This window comes from Cricetulus griseus, chromosome 6 (genome assembly GCF_003668045.3).
Source record: "Cricetulus griseus strain 17A/GY chromosome 6, alternate assembly CriGri-PICRH-1.0, whole genome shotgun sequence".
NCBI classification, from domain to species: domain Eukaryota; kingdom Metazoa; phylum Chordata; class Mammalia; order Rodentia; family Cricetidae; genus Cricetulus; species Cricetulus griseus.
The window spans coordinates 51,104,024-51,129,990 of NC_048599.1; the positions used below are offsets into that span (position 1 = coordinate 51,104,024).

Here is a 25,967-nt window from a genome sequence, read left to right on the forward strand (position 1 = left end):
TCAACAAGTGCTCTTAACCACCAAGCCATTTCTCCAGGCCCCTCCCCTCCATCTTAAACTTTTCAGGAACAGTTGGCCCAATCTGGGATAAGAGAGTATGACCTGCAGGCCTGATAATGTCTGGTAGCCCAAGTTCCAGACTGGCAGAAAATTCCACTGAGGGTTAAGCTGGTATGCAAGAAGCCTGTGTGTGTGAGGTAATGTTAGGCTCACTCTTTGATGGCATCAGTGCCCTTCCCTCTGTGGGTTGATTTAGGGTCTAGTGAGCCCCTTTGACTGAGCAAGCTCAGCCGGTGACCCCGAACCCAGCTGCTCTGATGGAAAAGGACATATTCTCAGAATCCCAGCAGCCAGGAGTCCAAGGGCCAACACTACATAGCATGAGCAGGCCCAGGGTTGGCATGTGATGGGAGTGCCCTCTAAGACCAAGATGGATGTGGCCATGGTGGCAATTAGATTCTATTCTAATCCAAACTATAGTATGTTTGTTAGTTGATTGTCCCACTGAGAATTCTAGTTTTTTTCTGTGACTCAGGGAAACAATAATTTATGGACCAGATCTGTGCCTCAGCCAGTGGGTGTGAGTTTGGGATTCAGGGCTCTGAGTCTGGATGCATCTCTTCTCATTGAACTCTGAGTTCAAAAAAGACATAGTATGGTATATCAGTTCCTCAAACTGACAAACTAGACAACAGGGCCCTGTGGAGTCACATCTGCTCTACTTGGAACACACACACACACACACACACACACACACACACACACACACACACACACACACACCTCAGTGAGTCAACTTGCTGAGAACATATTGCACACCCACCCCGAGAAGTCATGGCCTAGGTGAGGGAGTCGGAGAAGGGTGGAGGAAATGCCAGGAGTATCTCCCAGCTCCTAGGAGAGACAGACCAAACAACTAGATGGGGTGAGGAGGTGGTGCCCCATCCCCACCCTGTGGCCAGAGTGGAAAAGAAGATCCCCATAGTGAAATGATAATGGGATAACACTGAATGGTGAACAGGACACCCAGAACCAAGGTGCCCAGAGAAAGCTGCAGCCTTCAAACGTGGGCAAGTGACAACAGACAGCAGAAGGGACAGAGATTCAGGTCAGCATATGGGTGGGAGGCTTCCTGCCTCCATCTTTGTAGGTCCCAGAAGGTAAGCCATGGGCCAGCAGCACACACCACCCATCCAGCCATCTACCCTGCCCCCACACCCTCTGCCAGCTCAGAGCCACGGGGCATCTTTTCTTCTTCCTCTTCTCTCATATATTACATCCCAACTGTGGTTTCCCCTCCCTGCCTTCCCCCCAGACTCCCCGCAACCTCCCCTCTACCCCAGATCCATCCCCCTCTGTCTCCCTCAGGGACAACCAAACATGGCATAATATACTGCAATAATACCAAGCGTATACCATCACGTCAAGGCTTTAAGAGGCAGTCCATCATGAGGGAAAAGGTCCCACAAGCAGGCAAAAGAGTCAGAGATGGCCCCTGCTCCCACTGTTAGGAGTCCCACAGAACACTGAGCTGCTCAGCCATAACATATATGCAGAGGACCCAGTTCAGACCCAGACTGGCTCCCAGATCTCTAAGAGCCCCCATGAGTCCCAGGCAATGATTCTCAAGTCCAGGCTATGTTCTCTTGCTGTCCCTGACCCCTCTGGTTGCTCTGATCCTCCCTGAGCTCCACCTAATGTTTGGCTATGGACTCTGCATCTGCTCCCATCGGTTGCTGGCTGGAGTCTCTCTGGTCTCTTTGAGGAAAATTCTGCTAGGCTCTGGTCCCAGAACACTCTACAGGTTGGATACACCATAGATCGAAGGTTTTATGGCTGAGTTGGTGTTCCATTCCCTCCATTTGAGGCCTTGCCTGGTTACAGAAAATGGCCAGTTCAGGCTCTGTGTCTCCCATTACTAGGAGTCTTTGCTAGAGTTACTCTTGTAGATTTCCATTGCACTGTTTCCACTTTGTCCCCCAAATTCCCAATTTCAGTCATTTATCCCAGTATTTCTGCTTCCCTCCCCCCTTGATATCTCCTGTTCCCACCCACACCCAATTCACCTACAAAATCTATTATTACCCCTTCCCAGGGAGATCCTTGCTTCTCCTCTTAATCCCTCCTTGTTACTTAGCCTCTCTGGGTCTGTGGTTTTCCTTTCCTTTACAGCTAACATCCACTCATGAGTGAACACATACCATGTTTGTCTTTCTGGGTCTGGGTTATCTCACTCAGGATGATTTTCTCAAATTCCATCCGTTTGCCTGCAAATTTCTTGGATGCCGTTGTTTTTAACAGACAAGTAATACTCCATTGTGTAATTGTACTACATTGTCTTTATCTACTCTTCAGTTGGGGGTCATCGAGGTTGTCTCCAGTTTCTGTTTATTATGAATAAGGCTGCTATGAACATAGTTGAACAGATGTCCTTGTTGTATGAATGTGCATCTTTTGTGTGTATGCTCAAAAGTGGTATAGCTGGGTCTTGAGGTAGACTGATTCCCAATTTTCTGAGAAACCACCATATTGATTTCCAAAGTGGCTGTACAAGTTTGCACTCCCCCAGCAGTGGAGGAGTGTTCCCCTTGTTCCACATCCTCTCCAGCATGAGCTGTTTTTTGTGTTTTTGATCTTAACCATTCTGACAGGTATAAGATGGAATCTCAAAGTTGCTTTGCTTTGCATTTCCCCCCACTGGACATTTCTACACTTGGACTCAGCTGTGTTTCCAGGAGCCACTGACACCCAAGGAAAACCACATCAAAAGTATTTAAAGCAATGCCTGTAAGCCCAACATTTAGGAGGCTAAGACAGGAGACTTGTCATGAATTGGGGGCTAGCCTGGGCTACATAGTAGGTGCCAAGTAAGTCTGGCCTGGACACCTTGTCTTAAAACAACAATACAATTTAGGCTTAGCCAGATAAAGACATGGCACATGTAGAGTCAGTCCCTGAGACAAAAGAACCTAGTATAAATACAAAGACTATAGAGTGAAATAAATATGAATGTCTTTAGAGACCTAGAAACACATTATAGACATAACAAAAAATGCAATATTGGAAGTGACAGTCCAGTTGTTGAAATATAGAAGAACATTTCATAAATTAGCTGAGCTGCAGAATGACCACATGTAAAGCAAATTAATGGACTTGACTATTATAACCTAGAAATTCCATCAAATTCTGTACTAAAAGATAAAGGCAAAAATACAAAAAAGAATTTAAGATCCAGGCATGGTAGTCCACAGCTGTAATCCCAACACTCAGGAGGCTAAACAGAATAATCACCAACCAGTTATGGGTCAAAACGAGCTACATAGTAGATTCAAATTTCAATTGTGCTGCATAGCAAGATCTTGTCTCAAGGCAGCAACAGCAACAGAGACACATGAAGAATTCAAAGGTTAGGGCTGGAGAAGTGGCTCAGTGGTTAAAAGCACTGGCTGCTCTTGCAGAGACCTGGTTCCCAGCACCCACATGGCAGCTCGCTGCTGTTGGTACATTTAGTTCCAGGGAATCTGCCACCCTTTCATGGCTTCCACAGTCACCAGGCACACAGTCACCAGGCACACACATACATACATTCAGGCAAACACTCTTTGTAGGTGGATTTTTCTGTCTCTCCTGCCAGCTCCCAAATAACTGACATGGAGACTTACTAATCATGAAAGCTCGGCTGATAGCTTGGGCTTCCTCCTAACTAGTTCTTATAACTTAAAATAACCCATTTCTATTCATCTACATATTGCCATGTGACTCATGGCATTTACCTCTCCTCCTGCATGTCTTGCTCCCTCTCCGTCTGGCTGGCCACTCTTCTTTCTTCTTCCCAGCATTCTTTCTGCTCCCAAAATCCTGCATAGCCATTGGCCATTAAGGTTTTTTTTTATTATTAAACCAATCACAGTGATATATCTTTACAAAGTCTAATCAAATACCTCACAACAACCCATAAAATGAAAATAAACAAATCTTTTAAATTAAATAAATAGAATTCTAAAGTCACAGAGGAGAGCCAACAGTTTCAACATTTGTCTAAAAAAAAAAAAAAAACAGGTGAGGGAACTCAGAAAAAAAACAGGAGTGTGTTTCATTAACTGTCCCAGAAGTGTGAGTGTGCTTGTGTACACATGCGTGTATGTGTGTACGTGTGTGCGTGTACTAGTTCACATGTCTACATGTATGTGCAGGTGGGCAGGTACATGTGTGCTCATGAGCTTTGTTGGTCAATGTCCTCTTTCTCAATTTCTTACCAAAGAAGGTGCATTTTACAGACAAGGCCATAGACAGATGGAACCTGAGATTTCTCCAGCTCCTGCAGGGACAGAGGCCATGCCTGAGGGCTGCCAGGCACTAGAGCCTGGTTGTTTTTATGGGGTCACTCTGAGACCTGTGGCCTATCCCCTAAAAACACAGATGGTGGCACAGTGTCTCTCTACCTTGTGTCCTAAAGTACTGCTGCGTTTTGTGAGGAGGCTACTGTGGTCAAGTAGATCCAGCAGTTCTCAATGGATGCAGCTGGAGGAATTCTACAAGCAGGACTTCCCAGAAGTGTTAGTGTTTGAGAGATAAGACATGAAGCCCCCTGGCCCTGAAGCACTCTGCTCTGAATTCTGAGGTTTTTTTTTGCATTCCTGAACCTTAATCTTCTCATCTGTAAAATGGTAATTATAGTCACAATTACATTCCTGACCATCTTCTGGCTTTAGGGGCGGGCGGGGGGGGCGCTTCACAATGTGAACCATTCTGCTTCATCTGAGGTCCATCACTAAATTATCCTGCCTTAGCCTGCTTCCAGTTGCTGTGGAAAGCTGCACAGATTCAACTTCTCATGCGTGATTTTCAAACTGAACTCCAGAGCGTGTGTTTGTTCAGCATGTGAGGGTTGAGAAGAGATGAAGAACCTGCTTTAGGAAAATCTCAGGACATTACTATGTGCTTGTCATCAAACCCTAGGGGACAGCATCTGGCAACCCACCATGGGACAGAAATATGATTGCACAGGCTCTCTCTCTCCCTATGCCTTAAGTTGGTGTCTGTTGTACTGGGGAGTAGTGAGATAATGTATTGCCATGGAGCCCAAGCTAACCTTAAACTCGCTATGTAACCAAGGATAATCTTGAACTTGTTTTCTTATTTAAACTTTTAATGTTACTTTATCTGTATGGGTATTTTGCCTACATGCATGCCTGCGCACCACCCATGTCCAGCCCTGCAGAGGCCAGAACAGGGCATTGGCTCTCCTGGGCCTGGAGTTACAGATGATTGTGAGTTGACATCTGAGTGCCTGGACTCAAACCCAGGTCTTCTGCAAGAAGAGCTAGATTTTTTCACAGTGGAGCCATCTATCTAGCCTGACCCCCTGAGTCTGAGATTCTAGGTGTGTGCAACCATATTCAGTTTATAAGGTGATGTCTATGGAAGCCATGCATGGCAAGCATGCTACAGCTGACCCACAACCCTGGCCCTGTCGTTTTGTCTTTTTGAGATAAAGTTTCATATTATAGTGCAGCATGGCCTCAAACTGTGGCAAGCACCCTGTCTCAGCCTTGTGGGTTCTGGGATTACAGGCATAACTGCCCCATACCTGACTACATGTACCATTTAAATGTCCAAGCCAGAGTGGAGTGCGACTGTGGGACGGGTTTGGCTAAGAAGTGAGAGACTCGGCTCTTTCTTTTCCCTCTTATGCTGCTCTGTGACTTCACAAACCAGGCTGGAGCTCATTTGTCCCATCGGGACTATGAAAGCCAAGTGGCAGTCACAGCAGATGCTGACTCTCTGGTCACATTGCCATTAGTGTGTTAAAAAAATACTTAAAGCAGGTCAGTGGTGGCTGACCCAGCATTCAGGTGGCAGAGACAGCTGAATCTCTATGAGTTTGAGGCCAGCCTGGTCTACAGAGCTAGTTCCAGGAGAGCCAGGGCTACACAGTGAATCCTTCTCTTGGGAAGAAAGAAAGGAAGAAAGAAAGAAAGAAAGAAAGAAAGAAAGAAAGAAAGAAAGAGAGAGAGAGAGAAAAGGAAAGAAAAAGACCTAGACCATATGAACGCTTCATGGCCCTGGGGATAAAGCTGTCTGGACCTCCATAGGAGACTCCTGCCTTTGCCTCTTCTTCCTTTGTGATTTCAGTACTAGAGAAGTCCAGTCCCCAGCCTGCCCCTACTCTCATTGTGTCCCTGTCCTGTTCACCTGGGCTCCTCCTTATACCACCCTTGACCCTCAGTCCTGGGCATGGAAACTTCCCAGCTCCTTCCATGAGCCTCCTCTAGCCCCCAGTTTGGAACAGCAGCTTCTCCTACCTTTTCTGTCACAACCAAACCATATCCAGTTATGACTGGTTAGTGGTCAGTTTCCTCTGGAGTGGAACCATTCCTCTGGGACTGGGGCCGGATCTGCCGTCTTCAGTGCTGTGTCTGGTAGACACCAGGAAGAAGCCCGGCAAAGAGTGGTTAAAGGAATCCATGCTTGTGCTTAGATGTAAGATTCTGGAATCACAGATCTTTCTAGACTGAGAGAATCTAAAACCACCTCCCCTCTAGGTTCACTAACTGTCTCCTCTCTACTTTACTAATGGTTTTTCAAGTCCCCCTAGCAGCTCTCCCACTCTCTAAGGAAGGGAGCTGTGCTGGGCATATTTAGGGCACCTCTCTGAGCATGATGGTCCAAGCCTGATGCTTCTGAAACAGTTTAGGAAAAATCCTAAAACAGGTGTGAATGAGGCCATGACTGGTACCTGATACATTGTAAGTGAGTTCTGAGGATTATGCCTAGGACATATAAATAGTAACAATCAAAAAAATTATGGAACTGTCACCACTACCACCATTGTCTATCTTCCACACTACCCTGAGCTCAGAGAGGATAGGACATTGGTTGAAGCCTCTCAGCTCATTTGAGGCCAGGATGACACCTGCACCTAAGGCTTGCTCACCCCCAGTGCACTCTCTGGCATCTTCTCCCTGTATAAGAGCCTGAGGTTTCCATCTCCGAATTGCTTGCTGCCTCCAGCTGATGCAAGACATCTGTACTAGGCATACCTCACTGAGCTGTCAGAGGACACCATAGGGGTGGGGATGCTGGCACCAAGCATCCAGGATGGAAATTTCCCAAGACACCCTTGGGCCCTCAGCTTCAGTTCCAGCAAAGAAATGCTTATGTCCTGGACATCTTCACAGATCAGCACAAGGCTGGGACTTGAGAGCACTTTGTGTCAATGTCATCATCGTGAGGATTGATGGCAATGTGTGACTAGGATGAATGCCAGGGGCAACAAGCTAACTCTGAGCCAGCCAGTGAACTTCTGACTTCCTGGGCATCCTTTGTGCTTGAGGTTCTGGCTTGGATTCATGGGAGTTAAAATAACACTGCACTGGTTAGCAGAAGCCTGCTGCTCTTCAGAGTTCTGGCACAGACAGGGGTACTTGGGGAAAGGATTAAGGAAGTCCCTAACTTTGAAGATGAGGAAACTGGGGCTAAGGAAATGGTGGAGCTGGTTAATTGCCCTACATGAGTCCTTCATGTAAGAAAGAGAGAGTCTCCATCACAGGGACCAGGAGGACAAGGTGACTTCATGTCATTCCTCTTATCACCTATTGAGAATTGCTAGGCTCTCATGAGGATAGATGGAGGTTGGCTATGTCTTGCTGGGGATGGAGACAGGTAAAGCAATCCTCTCCTGCTTGCCCAAGGAACAGCCAACGATGACACTGGATGTTCTCATTTCCTTTCTGTTGTAATAAAAACACACTGACTATAATCAACTCCAGAGGAAAGGGTTACTTCATCTTACACTTCCAGGTCATAGTCCATTATTGAGGCAAGTCAGGGCAGGAACATGAAGCAGAAACCATGGAGAAATGCCTGTAACTGGCTTGCTCTCAAGCTCATTCTTATGCATCTTTCTTTTACAGCTCAGGAATGCCTAGGGAATGCCACCACCCACAGAGGGAGGGCTAGTCCTCCTACATCAATTAACCATTAAGGAACACTCCCCCCCCATTGAGATTATGTTCTCAGGTGATGCTAGGCTGTGCCAAGTTAGTAGTTAATGATACTTAGCACACTGGACCATGGGGGGACTTTGCTTAAAGTGGCATTAATGGCTCTAGAACCACGGTGATATTTGGGGATACACCGACATGGCCAAGTTATTCAATCCTCTCATGCCTTCCAAGTCTTTCTTGGCCATGAGAAGCCTGGGGACCACAATCACTTAGGGAGTGATCATCTCTTATTTTTTGAGGCAAAATAAAAGTAAAATAAAATTCTAATCATGAAGGGAACATTCACACCATAGCAGAGACAGAGACAGACCCCAGTTTGTTCTTCAGAGCTCCAATTTGCTTTTATTAAAAAACATATTAATCTGCTGTTTTGCACTCCTTTTCTCCTTAGCTCCAACATCCGGGCATCTCTGGGTTCTGAGTCAACATCATGATCAGCATGTGTTCATTCTCATATCTAGAGATCTGTTGCATGCTGAAAACTGTGATTTGTTCTAGAGGCCTGGTGTTAAATTCGTCCCCTATAAAAACTGATAAGTTTGGGAGGTGCTGGCAAAGTTATTGCTGTGGTAGCATGACGAGTTAAGTTTAGAACCCTAGCACCCCCATAAAAGCTGACAATTGCCCAAACATTGTGGAGACAAACAGTGAATCCCAGAGGCTTGCTGAACAGTCAATCTAGCTGAAATAGTCAATTACAGGTTTAGTGAGATGCCCTGTCTCAAAAATACTGTGGAGAACATTAGATGAAGACATCAACCTCTGGCTTTTATAGATTCACTTCACATATGCATGTACAGGTGGATGCACGTGCGTGTGCGCGTGCGCACGCATGCGCGCGCGCGCGCGCGCGCGCACACACACACACACACACACACACACACACACATTGGCTTTTCTATCTGAACACTCAAGTGAGCATCCCGGGTGAGTGGGTGGTGCCCTGCCCCATGCTACTTTCCAGTGAGATCCTTTCTGCCTTGTGACTCTGTCTTCCCCTCCCCTGGATCTCATCCTGATTGATCTACATGTCTGAGGCCAGCCAATGAGAAATCTCAGAGGGAGACTCACCTACTGTACTGGTTCACATTCACTGTCAGCAAGGCTGGACTGGGAGTCACCTGGGAAACACACCTGCGAATGTGTGTGTTTCCAGAGGTGTAACTGAGGAGGGGAGACACACCCTGAGTGTGGGCAGCACCACCCTATGCACTGAAGGCCTTGACTAAATAAAAAACAGAAGAGAAGGCCAGCTGAGCATCCGCATTCTCTCTCTGAGCCCTGGGCTTCCAGTTCTGTATTCTTGCTGGCCTCTTTTCAGGAGTCTGGTCTTCATAATTAATAAGTAATGCATTAACTAGGACTCCCTCGGTTACAAGAAACAGCAACCCAACTCAAGCTGTTGGCTTAAGCCATAACCAGAGGATTTGCTGGCTCCCGTAACTGGAAGATAGCTGTTTAGAAGTGCCACGAGGCACAGCTGGATCCAGGCAACAGTAACTACGGCGGGTCTCCTCTTCCCTCTTATCTCCTGAGGGGACAGTTCTCAGGCCCCCTCCCTGTTGTCCACCTCAGAGTGCCCACCTACTCCCTCAGTCTCCTGTAGGGTTCTCATGGTCCTGGTCCCATCTAGCACCCAACCTGAGCTGACCACTGAAGTGGTGGGAGGCAGTGCAAAGCAGAGCAGAGGGATCAGTGCTGCTGGCCAGCTCCATTCAGGTCTCCAAAGCCACCATCCTGTGGCTTCAGGAGCAAAGAGCCCGGCAGAAGCGATCAGGGTGCAGTTTCCAAATCTGGATGGTGATGGTGAGCAGCCAAACACGGTCTGTGCTGAGGCAGAGCCACATCCAGAGGGACAGAATCCCATGTTCATCTCGAGATGGTGGCTGAATGGAGTAGTGGGGGTTGGGACTGGGTTGGGTCTCTATGTTGGGAGTCCAGAAAGGAGGGAGGGGGTGTGGCTGAGCACCTGATGGGCAAGCAGAGAGGGATGGAGGTGTGGTGCCAGAGCATGGAGGTAGGTGGGAAGAAGGGTGAGACAGGAAGAAAAACTGGGGGCAGCACTGACTGGGGGAGGTGGGGAGGTCAGCTTTGGGGATGCCGAGTGTGAAGCACCCAGGAAACATGCTGTGAGGTACTTTTTTGTTGTGGAATTCCACTCCTGGCAGCTTGTTAGTTTCTATGATGCTTGAGAAGAACAGTTAATTGAACAATGCCTGTTCTGCCAAGTAGAATGCACTAGAACTCGGAGGGGGCGGGGCCTGTTCCCCAGAGAGCTGGGACTAGTACAGCCTGCTGGGTTGTTACTAGGGAATGGGTCCCAGAGATGGCACTAGTCCAGACACATAAGAGTCAAACTCTTTGGAGTCTGGGCTATCTTGGTGTCTGGAGCAAGAAACACTATGCCATGGCAGTCAAACTCCCAGGTCCCCAGCCTTGAAGATCTAACAACAGAGCTGTATGAGAAGTAAGAGACATGGGGTTAGAGGAGACAGAGATAGGCCAGAAATGCAACAGAGGGAGTCCAGGGAAGGCCACCAAGCAGGGCTAGTGTGATCTTGGTGGACTTCCTGGAGATAGCACTGAGAAGCAGCTTCAACACTCCAGGCCAAAAGGACAGTATGACTTCAAGTGCAACCTCTCTGAACTCCAACCAGCTTTGTCTGATAACTTCCTAAACTAGACCAGGATTCCAGATACCCCTTAGTGCCTCAGACATCAGGACCTGAGCTCCTTCCCCTCAAGCACTCTGGGAAGCATGGGCTGCTCCTCTACAGGGCTCCCTCATCTTCCCCTGCAGGGATTTTCGCCCAACTACCCTAGCCCACCTGTCCTTTCCCCAAAGGCCAAGCAAGCGCTGCCACATGAGTGGAAACACCAGAGGAGTGAAAGCTAGCCAAAACAGACTCTGTGGGGGCGTGGCCGCCGAGTGGGTGTAACCTGACATTTCCCGCCTGGGAGAGGAGGTTCAAGGCTCCCAGGCTTAGTCTGGGGAGGAAGGAACCTCGGTTAGGCCCGCTTAGGCCCGGGCTGAGAGGCCCCAACTCAAGCGAGCAGCAGAGCCAACTTCCATCCATTAGGCCTGCAGCCCAGGCTGTTCATACCGCGGGGCCACTGTGCTCTCGGGCCTGTGATCCACTTAGCCATCGTTAATATTTTACACCGCACTGCCAGGGGATCGATGACTAGCTTATAGCTCCGTGCTTATGGGCAGTCATTGACGCTTCCACTGAGATCCGAAAAGGTTTAGGAGCACAAGGGAAACTGAGGCAGGGAAGCAGCGATGGATGTCTGCTTCAGAAGGCCCCCAGGAATGACTTCTTATGCACTCTGGGTTCTCTGACTCACCTGGTACAGCTGTCTCCCTGCACAGCCTGGCTGAGTGTAAATCTTGGGGGGTGGGGATCGGAGCCCACTCAAGTGCCACCCATAGTCTCACCGGATCCTTTAACAGCCCCGGGAGAGTCTAGTCACTATCCCCATTTTATGGATGGGGAAACTGAGTCTCACAGAAGTTATGACTCTCCGGATGTTCATCAAGACTTCTAGTCCATATAGACACTAATTGGGACCTAGGCTGGGTATTTCTTGGTGCTTGAGTGTATATTTTATAGGTCCCAACATTTGGGAGACAGAGGCATCTGGATCTATGTGAGTTTGAGTCCAGCCTAGTCTACAGAGCGAGTTCCAGGACAGACTCTAAAACTACACAGAGAAACCTCATCTCGAACTCCCCGCCCCCGAAAGTGTTGCCTAAATTCTGGTTTTTAACCAAGAAGGTGAAATGGTGAGGCTGGAGGCTGTGTGGCTCCCATCAGAGAAGTGCTGTTCCAGAATGTGGAGGGCTGACATTGCCCCTGTGCCCCCATAATTCACCCTCTGGGCCTCAGTTTCCTTGTCTGAAAAATGGGAGATGAGAAATGCCCACTGGAGGAACCCTTTAAATATATCCAAAGGCATGGCCCAGGTATATGAGCTCTGGCGCAGTTGGGGTCGGGGTGGGGTCTCTGCTGCGGTTTCCATACACCTGAGTGTAGAGTTGCGCCTGACACTAAACGGTGTAGATGCTCTTTGAGTGAATGGGCGAATAGTTAGTGAACTAAAGGCAAGCTGAGGCTGTTTGGCTGGAACTGAGAACAGCGCTCTCAGGCTCTTAGGCGTGGAGCAGCACTCAGTTTCTCCTGCTAAAATAGCAGGAAGGGGTTGGTTGGTATTGGCGGCGGCAGCGCTTCCCTCCAGGTCCCTCTGGGTCTGGCGAGGACTCCCGCGGTGCGCTGCACCCGTTGGAGAGCAGCAGAGAGTCGGCACTCGGCGCCCAGCATCTGCCGGAGCTTCCCAGTCTGGAGCGTTTGCGGCTCCGCCCTGCCACTCCCCGCCCTCTCCACTCGCTTTCTTTCCGTGACTTCCCTGGCCCTACCCAGTGCCCCAAAGGAAAGAATGCCATCCACAAACTGATTAGCACAGCTCTCAGCAGCAGCTTAGATCTCCCCGACAGCCAGAAAGGCAAATCGGCCCTTTATGGAGAAGGCTGCAAGTCCGAGACTCGACCAAGGTCATACAGCAGTCAGAAGCTGAACTCAGTTCAGTAGGCTCCAATGCCAAAACCCGAAGCTTCCGCATAAAGCCTCGGGAGCGCACGCAGGTTTCCAGAACTGGAGAACTCTTGATACCAACTTCTCCATCTTCAAAGAGGGATGGATCGGGAGCGAGTTGAATCTCAGGATGTGGGCTGAGAGTTGCAGGAAACAGCCGGGAGAACACAGGGCTTCCCGTATCCTCTGCACCCCTCCCACTAACTCTCTCTTGCAGGGAGTGTGGCTGCCGCGCCCCTCCTCCAGGGCACCCGGCTCCCTCCAGCGGGTGGGGAAACCGCAGACCGCGCGGCCTCCCCAGGGCTGGCGGGATAGCGGTGGCAACGCGCCAGGTTCAGTCTAGAGCTGGACCGTGCAAGGCGGGGCCTCGTCCCTCCCACCTCTTCCTGGGCTGGCAAGGAGGGGCCGCAAGGGACAAGTCCCGGAGTGGTCGCTGCGCCTAGGCCAATGAGCGCGCGGGGAGCCGCGATGGAGCCTGGGGCGGCCGGGAGCGCCCGGGACCCCCGCCGATGTGGCCCGAGACCTCGGGGCAGGACAGGGGGCGGCAGAGTCGTGGTGCCCCGTATGGGGCATGGGGGCGCTGCTGGCTCACACTGGTCCCGGGAGCTGCGCCCCACACTGCAGCCGCCGTTGTGCCTCGAAGTTTGGTGGCTGATTTGGAAAGTTGCGCCCGGGCTCCAGCATCACGGCCAGTTCTTCTCACTGTCGCCTTCTCCTCCGCGGGGTCCTGGCCCCACCAACACCCGTAGCTCCGCCTGTCCAGGGCATGTGAGCCGCCGCCCCTGAAGCCGGGCGGGAGGCTCCGGCCCGGGCTCCAGCAGGCAGTGCACGGCCTAGGGGTGCGCCCTGGTCCCAGCCACGCTCGCCATGGGCATCCAGGGTATGGAGCTGTGCGCCATGGCTGTGGTGGTGCTGCTGTTCATTGCCGTCCTCAAGCAGTTCGGCATCTTGGAACCCATGTCCATGGAAGGTAACGTGTGGCCGCCCGCCCCTCTGTGGCTCTTCCCTGGGAGGCCAGGGGTCGGTTGGAAGGATAGCTGCATCGGCTCAGACGCCGCCCCCTCCTGGCTAAGGAGGGCTGGGTCTGGGACTAGGAGGGCAGAGAGAGCTCAGGCTAAACAGACCAAACCCGACTACAGCGTTGGCATAGATGGAGAGATGTGCAGGGTGACATCTTGAACGAGCATTCCTAGCCCACCCATGCTTGCGAATCCGAGCTGCTTCTGGCTTGGGCTGCCTGAGGGAACGCGGTGACCCAGGGTGAAGGTGCCAGGAAAGACCCACAACCCGAGGTGCCAGTTAATCGGTGAATGGTTTGAGACCTTTGCCAGTGGCGGGACTGTCCCTTTTGCCCTCCATCTGGTGTCCAGTTCCCTGTCCTCATGCAAAGCTCCTGTCCCTGAGATCAGTAACCAAATCCTTAGCAACTTTTCTGTCCTAATAAAATATTAACAGACTACTCTTAAATCAGTAGACCCCTGACAAATATCCTTGGAAAGGAATACCAACCACAGGGCCCTACCACTTCTGGGCAGGTTAGGAGGCGCGGCCCCTCTCTGGACGCATAGTTGGGCTATCACCAGAGATAGAACTTCCCAGCTGTTCCAAAGATTCAGGTATAGCCCGGCTCCTCAGAACTGAGAGAAAGGGGCTGGCTTCAGGTCACCTAGGTACCTTAGCTGCTTCAAGGGAGGATGGGCATTCTGCCTGCTTCAGCACTCTGATGACCTTGCCAGGGCCCAGATCTTGGAAATGGAACCCAGAGGCTGGGGTAAGGAGGTTGCGCCTGTCTCTGAGCTCCCAGCATCCTCTTAGACATAGGGATGGGTCCCAACCCCTGCAAAGGGCCACTGGGGGCCAGAAAGGGCAGGCCAGAATGCAAGGTCTTCTGTTACCCTGCTCCTGAGGCCAGGGTTGGCCGTTTGCTTGAAACCTATCACCACACAGGCACCCCAGACGCCATGAGCTCCCTCTGGCCTCTTTTCTAAATCTGTGACTGAGGACTAGAGAGGAAAAGCTTGCTTAAATCACCACAGCTTGGGCTCTTAGGCTGTAGTGCCCAAGCCAGGCCTTTCCTGGCTGGAGATGGACCCTGACTATGAACTTAGTGGGGGACAATGTGAGGGTGCTTGTGATTGGAGCAGATATGGGAAGGGGTTCATGTAGCCACCCACTCTTCTGTACATCTCTCATTGGAAGCCTGGAGTGTGTGAAGGATGTGAGGAAGCTATGGCCATTCATTCCACTGCAAATCCCTGTTTCCCAGGCCCTTCTGGACCCTCACCCCTGCCCATGCCCAGTAGCCTCATTTCCATAGCACTGCAAAGGTCCTCCTGCCAAGGTCTGGGATAACCTGTGAGTTCTCAGGAGAAGGACTGTCTTTCTGAGGTGGAGAGTATTCCTAAAACAGTGTATATTTCGACCTGCTAACCAGCCAGCTTCATCTCAGAACTTTCCCCTTTACAGCCCTCTGTGCCTTTGGAAGTTCTGGAGTCCTGAGGGAGCACACAGCCTGAGCCAGGGAAGCCTGAGAGGGGACCCTGTCATCCTTACAAACTAAAGCCTCTTAGCCATATGGAGTCTCTGTGCACCTCTGTAAATAGGGGTGATGATTTAACTCCTGCACCCCATGCTGTGACAGGCTCGCTCAAAACCATTGCTATCACCACTAACCAGCAAGGGGTGGTTACTAGTAATAACAGAAGTGATTCAGGGTTTAACACATTTCTCTTGTGTAGACAGCTTTCCCCTCCCCACTTCTTGGGTCAGAGCAGGGGAGTTGTAAGTTCTAGATGTTCTGTGTTGATGGGGAGTGGTGCCAGCTAAAGGCCTGAAGTGCCTAGTGGCCAGCAGCAGCAGCTAAGGGACTGTAGGGTGTGCTATGAGGAGCCTGAGTCCAGCCATCCCACTGGGTATGAGTTGTTCTGCATATTGCTGGGGTGAAAACTACCTGATGCTTCTGGTCCTTGACCCCTTCACATGTGCGCATGTGCAATTGGCCATGTCTCTTGTCATCTCTAAGCCTCTGTGGTTTTCACTTGTAAGAAACCAGAATTATGAGTCCTTTGGGACTTAGGGAACTGAAGAGCTTGGAGCTTTTCAGGGGCTCATGAAGAGGGCCCTATCTCAGCATTGGGACCAGGACCCAACAGGGACTGGGCTGAGGGGCTGGAGTCCGTTCTAAGTGGTGCCTGGCATGTGGGTTCTGGGTCTGGCCAGTCCATAAAGCCCCTGCGGTTAAAGCAACAGCAGGGCTGGTGGCTTTCTCTGGCTGGCTGGGGCTGGCTGGCTGGCATTCAGTTCTACAGGGAGTCCCAAGTCTTGCCCTGAGACTCATCACTGATACTTGCTTGAGGGTCGGTGGGAGAGTACCCAGCCCCAGCTGCTGTATCTCCGTCATCTCTGAGGTACTGGTAATGTGACATCCATCTTTGCCTTTCCCTGCAGAAGCTTCAACTCCCAAATACTTGGATCTCTTCAAAGCCCCACACTCACCATAAGGTACAGGATGCCTGGGTTCCTTTGGTAGTTTGTGATTTGTCTCTGCCAGGTGCCAGCAATGTGAGGGTATGACTATGTGCTGCCTGCTATAGTTCCCACGCCTGGCACCACGCCTGGTGCCACACAGCAGCTTGGTGGGGATTTTTTTCAACAAGCAGAGAAAACTTCTATCTGCCTCCAGCCTCAACTGCCCCTCAAGCCTAAGGCTGTATCCTAGGAGAGACACCTATCAGATTGGGCATGAAGGGGTCTCTAAGTGGCAGGAGTGGGGTCTGCTGCTGAGTGCACAGAGGCTGATAGATGGTGATATTCAGTGTCAATGGGGATAGGTGTGGCTGGCCGGGGAGCAAGAAACATGGTATAGGAGGCCTGGTCAGGTTATATAGGGCATTGGTTGGTATTTGAGGGAGAGGTATTAAATAGGGTCTCATTAGGTAGCCTAGGCAGACCCCAAACTCTTCCTGCCCCCTCCCCTCCAGTGCTGGGATTACAGATGTGCTGACCACCATGCTGGATGAGACATTGGTTCTCGGTGGGTCTGTTCATTGTAATTTTGCTATCACCACTAACCAGCAAGGGGTGGTTACTAGTAATAACAGAAGTGATTCAGGGTTGAACACATTTCTCTTGTATAGACAGCTTTCCCCTCCCCACTTCTTGGGTCAAAGCAGGGGAGTTGTAAGTTCTAGATGTTCTGTGTTGATGGGGAGTTGAATCCCCTGCTAAGAACAGGGGATTCAAAAAGCACACTTACCATGCCCACCCCAGGCATCGAATGCCTGAGGTCTCTAGGCATGTTCCCCTCTAGGGATATTGACCTTTTATTCTCAGAGAGGTCTGGAATCTCTGTGTGGAACTCCAACTCTGGACACCCAGGGGCAGGCAGGGTCGAATCCACAGGTAGGTATGAGACCCTCAGGGATAAGCAGTCCGGGCTTCTTGGTGTGTCCCCATGCCAGCAACAGGAACATTCCCTGGGATTTGTTAGAAATGAGCATTCAGCCATGGTAGTTCAGACTGGGGAGGCAAAGGCAGGAGCATCAAGGACTGTCTGTGCTATAGAATCAGTTGAAAGCCAGACTGGGAAATATCAAAATAAAAAGTTAAGAACAGGCTGAGGTTATATAGCTCAGTAGGAGAATATTTTGACGTGTGTGTGTGTGTGTGTGTGTGTGTGTGTGTGTGTGTGTGTGTGTGTGAGGCCCTGTGTTCAATCTCCAGTACACACACACACACACACACACACACACACACACACACACACAGAGGCACACACAAATATGCATGCACATGGTTGTATTTTAAGGTCCTCCTTAGACCTACGGTGTCTGCATGTGGAACCCAGTAGCTCGCCTCTTATTCATCTCCAGAGACCACTGTGGCATGCCCCAGTTTGAAGACACAGCGTTGGGTGGGCATGGTCTTCTGTGGGGGACATTGACCTTCTTCCATAGTCAAGGGTGTTTCCAGACAGAAGCAGATGTCTGAAATTTTAGCAAGAATTTTGGCTCCCTGTTAGGAGCAGACAGAAGAAGAACTGGGGCTCCAGGTACAGCAGCAGGTCCTACTGGAGGCATTTGCAGCCATCCTGGAGGGGTGGCAATGGAACTGGTGGAAATGGGTGGGCTCTAACTATGTCCAAGGCAGGGCTTCTAGAACTTGCTATGAGAAGTGGAGTGTAGAGCTACCATTGGGACATGGGGTTAGAATACAGAGAGGAAGCTGTGAGTTTGTGGGGATGCTCTGTGCTTCCAGCCAAACCTGATAAGTTCAGGAAAAAGCATATTTTATTATTATAAATCTAATACCTGGAACCCTCACAAAGTTATTACTCTATAGTTCTGTAAGCCAGAAGCCTTGCAGATCTCCCTGCTAAGATGACACAGGTGGCCGAGGCTCTCCTCCTGGGGGCTCTTGTGACTAATGCTCCCTTGCCTTTACCTGTTTCTTAGGGTGTCTCATTGGTTCATGGCCTATTCCCCCATTACAGCAATATCAGACAAAGCCTTCTACCTCAGCCCCTCTTCCAATTTCCCTTCCACTTTACTCCGAGCTCCTGAATGATCCAGGATGCCTCCCCGTCTTAAGGTCAGCTGAGTAGCAACCTCTTCTGCAGCTGGAATTCCCTTCTGCTGTGTGACCAGATTATACCCATGGGTTCCAGACATTAATCTTGGACCTATTTGGGGAGCAGTTATTCTGCCTAGCACAAGGGTCTGGTAGAAAAGACCTCATGGAATCATGAAGGAAGTGGAGGCTGCAGCCATCTGCAGTGTAGCCTGAAGGGAAGTTTGTTATCAGCATGCAATGAGGACACAGCAGTGTGAGGTGAGAGCACCCCCGAGGATGTGAGGTAATGAAGAACCAGGTCCCAGGCTGAGCTGATGCTGACATTAACAGATTAGAGGAAAATAGTGATCAGAGCAATGGAGGAGGCAGGGAGGTCGGATGCTGTTGACAGGTGGTTATGGGGGAGTCCCATGTACATCTCAGGCTCTCTGTTGTTACAATAAATCTTTCCACCAAAAGCCACCGAGCCCCACCGCCACGTGTGTGCTTTATGCCAGCCGCCCACCTGAGTTAGGGCCCAAATTAATGCACAGAAACTTGTATTAGGTTCAAATGCTGCTTGGCCAATGACTAGGATTCTCATCTGTTAGCTCAGTCTCAATTATCATAGATCTATATATTTTATAAGACTTATCTTATAGAGGATGCCTTCGGCTGGCACCCTCTCTTGCTGGTGGCTTACATGACGCCGCTGGAGCAGGTGAAGGGGAAAAGGCACACTTCCTGTTTCCCCTTGCTTAAATGTGAGTCTCCTTGCTATGTCACTTCCTGCCTGGATCCCCACTTCTCTACTACATTTCCCAGAATCCTCTTTGACTCCTAGTCCTGTCTAACTTGCTGTCTCATTGGCCAAACAGAACTTTATTCAACAATCAATAAGATAAACATACACAGAAGTACATTCCCCATCACTCTGTCATCTATGGATGACACCCCATCACTAGCTAAAACACCTCCGAATGTCCCTGTGACCACTATCCCTGCCTCCCTTGCCTTTCAGTTCAGGTCGTCCTGTTTTCAGTTGGTGTAGCTAGGGAATTCTTGAGTCTCAGTGGATGTCATGACTACTGACCAGACCTGTCCAGGAGAGTAGGCATCCCAGCATGGAGTTGATACAGCCTCTGTGACTTACTAGAGATCCCTGACTGAAGAGAGTTGTGGCCTGTCCAGTCCGTGATTTGAGGATTTCCAGCTGTCTGTTTCCTAGACTGCGGACTCCATCTGGGACCCACCACTTGGGTCAGTTGTGAGCTCCTGGAAGTGTTTTGGGCATTAGAGCCTTCCAGCTGGCAAGAGGGTGTTCTTATTGGGACATGAGATGTATTCTAGCCAATAATTAAGCCTTGGAAATAAAACGAGAGCTCTGTGATCAAGCCAACAGAAGGGCAAAACTGCAGAGGCCTGAGGAGAAAGAGAGACCCCTCCCAGGAATGGGAGGGGTTTCCCCAACACCTGGAGCCTGACAGGTCCCAGAGAAACAGGGGCTCTTCGTGGACACTACTATGGCCTCGTATGCACACACCCCCTCCACAGAAGGCCTTCCAGTCAGGTATGAACCCAAGAGAGGAGAAGATATTGGACTAACACTGAATGTCCAGAGTGTACACACACAGCACTGGTTGGGCTGGATATTTCTCTGGGCCCTTCTTAACTACTTTGCTCATTAGCTTGCTGTGTGACTGTGCCTTTAACCTCAGGGCTCACTTTTCTTGTCTTTGAAATGGGAATCAGCAGATTCTTCCCCTGTGTGGTTCACTGGGCTGGGGTAAGCTTTAAAAGGTTTGAAAGAGTGTAGGTGGGAACTCAGAGCCAGGGTCTCATGGGCCTGTAAGCCTGGGGGCTTGGGTACAAGGTTGACAGAGCCTCACTCCTGGCCCTTTGTCCACCTCTGTGGCCCAGGACTTGGCATTAATGCAGTAAGTGTCTCAATTCAGATCTCCCAAGTTCTAGTGTCTGGTCCCTTCCATCTTCCTCCCCAAGATTTGGCAGTGCTACTGGCTTCCAGTAGAGTGAGACCACTCCATATCCTGCCACTCACAAGACAGACCCTCTGGCTAGATGGCAGCATGTCATAAGATGAAATTCAGTTCTAGAAAAATGCTGGCCACTGCTCTCTGAGCAGCAGCGAGATGCCCCAATCTCAGCCAGCTCATCTGTAGGGAGGGCTTCAGAGAGGGGCATAGCTCCCCTGTGAATGTCCCTGACCCTTCCTTCACATGACACAGGGATTCTGTTAAAAGGACACTGCCTTCAAAATCCCCATCTTCCTGTCCACATCCAACCATGGGCTCTCCACTAAAGGCCTCAGTGTGCCCAGAGCAACCTGGTAAGCAGCAGGTGTTGAATGGATTAGTATAGTGTCTGTCACCAATAGCACAGTTCCACAGACCAGGGAAACTATAAGACAGAAGCCTGACTTTACCTTCTGCTCCACGCTTTCCAGGTTAAGGTCTGTCTGGTGAAGGGTTCTTGCAGCAATCCCCTGGGCAGTATAAGGCATTGCATGGAGACAGCCATCGTTTGTCTTTAGGTGTCTTCCTGACAAAGCCACCAAGATTCTATTATGAGGGTACCATCCTGACCACCTTATCTAATCTCAATCACTATCTAAAAACTCCCCCTCAGAATACCAAGGTTGAATTCAGAATTCAAGTTTGAATTCCTACTTTCTTACTGTGAGCATTAAATTTCACCACAAGAAGCCTGAAAAGGATAAATGTAGTTTTCCTGGGGTCCTGGTTAGTTCCCAAAAGATAGAAGCAAACAAAAGCAAGCCTGATTCTAACTTCTCTGGTGTCTACCATGTTATGATGCTTCCAGGGAGCCTTCACCTGGAGCCTTCCCATTTGGATCCATCAAGTACTTTTCCTTTTTTTTATTTTAAATTTTCTTTTATGTGTATAGGTGTTGTGGTGATTTGGATGAGAATGGTCCCCAGAGGCTCATATGTTTGAATGCTTGTTCCCCAGATAGTGGAACTGTTTAGGGAGTATCAGGAGATGTGGCCTTGTTGGAGGAGGTTGCCACTGGGGGAAGGCTTTGGGGTTTCAAAACACTTGCATCACCACCACCCTCTCTCTGCCTCCAACTTTTGGATGAAGATGTAAGCTCTTAGCTGTTTCTGCCACCATGCCCTTGCTCCAAAATTATGGACTCTAAGCTTAGATACACTAAGCCCCCAATAAACTCTTTCTCCCATAAGCTGGTACTAGGAAGGAGCTATTGCTGTGACAGAACTGACCATGCTGTCTTTTAGAGGACTGTGGAAGACTTTGGGACTTTGGACTAGGAAAGTTGTTGTGTGCTGCAAGCAGGGCTTAATGGGAAATCTTAGTAGGAGCATGGAAAGCAGTGGTGGATTACAGAGACCCAGCTCAAGAGGTTCTAGAGGTCAACAATATTGGCAACAATATTGGCAACTGCGCTGGAAACTATTCCTATGATATTTTGGCAAAGAATGTGGCTGATTTCTGCCTTTGCCCTAAGAATCTGCCTGAGCAGGTGGATCTCTGAGTTTGAGGCCAGCCTGGTCTACAGGGAGTGTTCTGGGACAGCCAGGGACACACAGAGAAACCTATCTCAAAAAAAACAAAAACAAATAAAGAAACAATCTTCCAGAGGCTGTTATTAATTTCCCTGGCAGAGGAAATTTCAATACAGCCATGTTGACTCTGTCATGTGGTTGTTAATGACACTGTTACAAACGTCTACAGTGAAAAAGAGCAAGCCAGACAAAAAAATACAAAGTGTACAGTTTGGAGTAAAAAAAAAAAAAAGAGCAGCAGAAAATGTAATGTCAGAGCCAAGGCTTGTGCTGGAAGAGATGAGAAGGTTAAAGAAAGGTTTGTTCTAAAATGGAATAAAGGAGGGGGGCATGCCTTCAGAGACCTCACCCAGATAAACTTCCAATTTGTGTGAAAGAAAGACTGAAAGTATTTTTTGATCCTAAAGCAAAACAACAAGGGAAAGCTGCTGCAAATTTAGGGGACCAGGCTCTACCCCAAGTGGGCTGCATACTTGGCATGGTCATCCATGTGGTTCTGGATTTAGAGTCAAGAAGGATACACGAGTAAAGGGTTTGTGGAGTCTTCCTCCACTGTTAAGTAGAGCTGCCGAGCCAGGCATGTGTCAGGGGAGTCCCTGCATGGAGACCCTAAGAAGCCAGTGCATGACTGTAATGTAAACAGCCAGTGCTCTGAATGTAAAGCCTGGATTGCATTGGAGACCCCAAGATGCTGGAGATGGCAAAGCCATGAAACATCTGCTAAGGAGAGATGCAGACAGGGAGTGAAGCAAACCTGAGAGAGAAGTGTGCTGCAGACAGCAATGCTCAGAAGCCTTCTAAGCCTTTTGATAGGACTTGGAGTTTGTCCTGCTGGGTTTCAGTCTGGCTTTGGTCCAGTATTTCCTCCCTATGCTCCCTTTCCTCTCTTTTGGAATGGTAACGTATATCGTGTGCCATTGTATGTTGGAAGTATGTGGTCTGCTTTTTGCTTTTACAGGGGGTTACATTTAGATTGCCTTGAGTCTCAGAAGAGACTTTGAACTTTTAAACAGTCTTATAGGGACTTTCAAAGTTGGACTAAAATGCATTTTATATAATGATATGACCACAGCATGTGGGTGCCAGGGAGTGGAGTGTGGTGGTGTGAATAAGAATGATCCCTGTAGCCGGACATTGGTGGCGCACACCTTTAATCCCAGCACTCGGGAGGCAGAGGCAGGCGGATCTCTGTGAGTTCGAGACCACAGTGAGTTGTAGACCTGGTCTACAAGAGCTAGTTCCAGGACAGCCTCCAAAGCCACAGGGAAACCCTGTCTCAAAAAACCAAAAAAAAAAAAAAAAAAGAATGATCCCTATAGGCTCATATATCTGAATACTTGTTCCCCATCTGGTGGAACTGTTTTACAAGGACTAGGGGGTGTGGCCTTCTTGGTGGAGGTGTGTCACTGGGGCAGGCTTTGATGTTTCAAAAACCAATGCCATTCCCAGTTATCTCTTGCTGCCTCCAACCCGTAGATCAAGATGCAGTCTCTCAGCTGTTCCCACCACCATGTCCTTAGTCTACTATCATGGGCGCTAACCCTCTGAAACTTTAAGTCCCAAATTAATGCTTGCCTTTGTCATGGTGTCTTAACACAACAATAGAAAAGACTAAGAAGAAACAATAGAAAAGACTAAGACAGGTGTTTTGCCTGCAGTACATCTGTGTACTGTGTGCATGTCTGATTCCCATGGAAGCTGGAAGAGGGCATAGGGTTATCCATACTGGAGTTACAGATAGTTGTAAGCTGCCTTGTGGATGCTGGGATTTGAACCTGGGTCCTTCAGAAAAGCAGCCATAGCCCTTAATGGCTGAGCCATCTCTCCAGCACCCTCAACCTCAGGATTTTATTATATAAACCAGTGGTGGTGCTCTGGGCATCATGGATGCTCTCCTCTATGGCAGATTGTAAACTGCAAGTCCCCAGACTTCCGAGCTCCTTGGTTAAGTTTCTACATCTGAGTTGCTGGTGTCAATGGCAGGAACCAGTATCTAGGTGGACAGCTCTTCGTGCTAGGCATGTTGGGTATATTCCAATTTGTCTTCATCAGAAGGTTCATTTTTTAAGGTGATAAACTGAGGCTTCAGGAGGGTGAGTCACACTCTTCTGAGGCTGCAGAATCAGGGAACAGTAGATCCAGAACATTTCAGAATGCCACACACCTGTCCTGGATGGCTCTCTCACTTGAGGGGGGAGGTAGGACACAGGGACCACTGAATTGAGCCTTGTGTGTCCCAGCCTCTTCCAGGACAGGTGTCAGGAGCCCAAAGTGGAGATACTTAGATCCAAACTCTTAAGTGGGAAACATCCCGTCAGGCATTGTGAGGACTAAGAATGGCAGTGTGTACAGAGCTCGTAAACAGGGCCCAGATGAGTAAGCACACTGATGGTGTAAGCTCTTTTCCTGGCCCAGTGCTCTCACCTGGGTCCCCCCATAGACCCACATCACTGTGGTAGGAATGGAAAGATGCCTCTTTGGACTATGCTCCTCATCCCCCCCGAGCAGGTCAGGTCCCTCTGGTGGCTGCGCAGAGGGAAGGCAAGATTCAGGCTCCTCCCAGGTGGGTGACATTAGAGGACTCTGGCGTCAGCTGGAGCTTGAGGTATGCTGTTTCTCTGGCTGGGGCTCTTGGGCCAGGCTGTTGCATGTACCTGGTACATGCAAAGGGTTCAAGATCATTTAGTCACAGGTTCTCAGAGGACAATGCTAAAGTTTGGATTGGGCTTGTCTCCCAAACCCAAATGCTACAGGCCTGTTATCCAACCTGTGGTTCTCTTGGGAAGTGTTGGAACTGTCAAGAGATGGGGCCTAGTGTAGAAATTGGGTCACTGGAAGCCCAGAAAGGGACTGGGTGTGAACGTCATTCTTCAGGAGCTGTTTACCTTTCGGAGATAGAGTCACTCACTGAACTTGGAGCTTGTTTCCCAAGCCCCTACAAGTAGGTCGTGCACAGAGGGAAACACATGGAGTGCAGAGAAAAACCGTGGAGTGTACTGTTTATGCACTGGTAAGAAAGCCAGCCTTAATTTGAGGGTGATTTGGCTGCAACATCTACTACCCTATTGATCACCAGCATTGATTAGACTGATCTGGCTGGATAGGCAGGTGTCCCCTTCGTCCCTCACAATTCTATGTGTCTCTTTGGCATGCTTGGTCTAAGAGGATAGCCTCAGGCCAAATAGAGGAGGAGAGCTCTTTAGGCCTGGGACACAACAGTAGCTGCATTCATCTCTGGAACTTTCAAACAAGCTCTCAAAACAAAAACCTAGTCTATAATGTTTCAGACACCATGGGACTCTGGACTTTTTAAAACACCAAGAAAAGCTTCAGGACTAGGGAGACTGGCAAAGTATTTGACCTGAAAACATGAAGACCTGGATTCAGTCCCCTACCTCACAAAGCTCAGCATGGAAGCATGAGTCCCAGTCTGGGGACAGAGACAGGGAGATCCTTGAGACTTACTGGGGCCTACTGGGCAGAGGTAGAGGATTCCAGCTGTCCTGGTGCTCTGGTCATCAGTGGATGCCTTGAGGGGCAGTGGGGGGGACACTGGAGTTTGAATAACACAAAAGCCATACAGCTATCTGCTCATTCTCTTGCCCTTCCGAGTAACCGTAACGCCAAGACTCTCCCTACACTGCCTTGGCCCATTCAGTGGCTGAGGACTGCTTCATTCTTGACATCTCTTATTGTGACCAATTCTGTGGGGACATTCATCCAAATTACAGCAATGACCTCCAACATATGTGGCCTCCAAATCTGGCCACATAGAGCATTAGGGCTTGGGTGGAACATTCAGTCCATAAACAGAAAGCAGAAATAGGCAAATGCCAGCAAGTCACCACCAACCCAAAGAGTAAGACCAGGATGGGTATAGATAATGGTGGGTTTGTCTCCTCTAAGAAGGTGACTGACATGAGCAGAGGCCCAGTGGGGCATAGGACGGTACAGCTGAATGGAGACAGGGAAGGAGGAGAGATATTAGAGGTGACATCTGAACCGGAGCGCTGGGAGGACACAAATTGATTTTGTAGTAGAGTTGGGGCAGGTTAAGAAGCAAATGTGTTTCTAGAAGCTTCCTCTGGCATCCTAGCAAGAAGAAGAAGCCTAAGGCAAAAGCAGCCTAATGAGAAAATGGTGGTTGGGATCCTGAGGAGAAGAAAGGAATCAGCCTGGGCATGGGGGTGGTGTGTGTGTGTGTGTGTGTGTGTGTGTGTGTGTGTGTGTGTGTGTGTGTGTGTGTGTGTG

The 25,967-nt window shown here is 49.5% G+C and overlaps 1 protein-coding gene across 2 annotated transcripts in view; it reads left to right on the plus strand.

The window, feature by feature from the left end:
• The window catches only part of Kcnip3 (potassium voltage-gated channel interacting protein 3), a 68,650-nt gene that overhangs the window by 26,892 nt on the left and 15,791 nt on the right, over positions 1 to 25,967 (plus strand). The window contains exon 1 of one of the 2 annotated variants that reach the window (XM_027421893.2): positions 13,007 to 13,571. The exons of the other annotated variant lie outside the window; for it this stretch is intronic. Coding sequence (XP_027277694.1) covers positions 13,469 to 13,571 — 103 coding nt within the window. The 5' untranslated portion in view covers positions 13,007 to 13,468. Of the gene's footprint in view, positions 1 to 13,006; positions 13,572 to 25,967 lie in introns of those variants that run through there. 2 annotated transcript variants of the gene reach the window in all.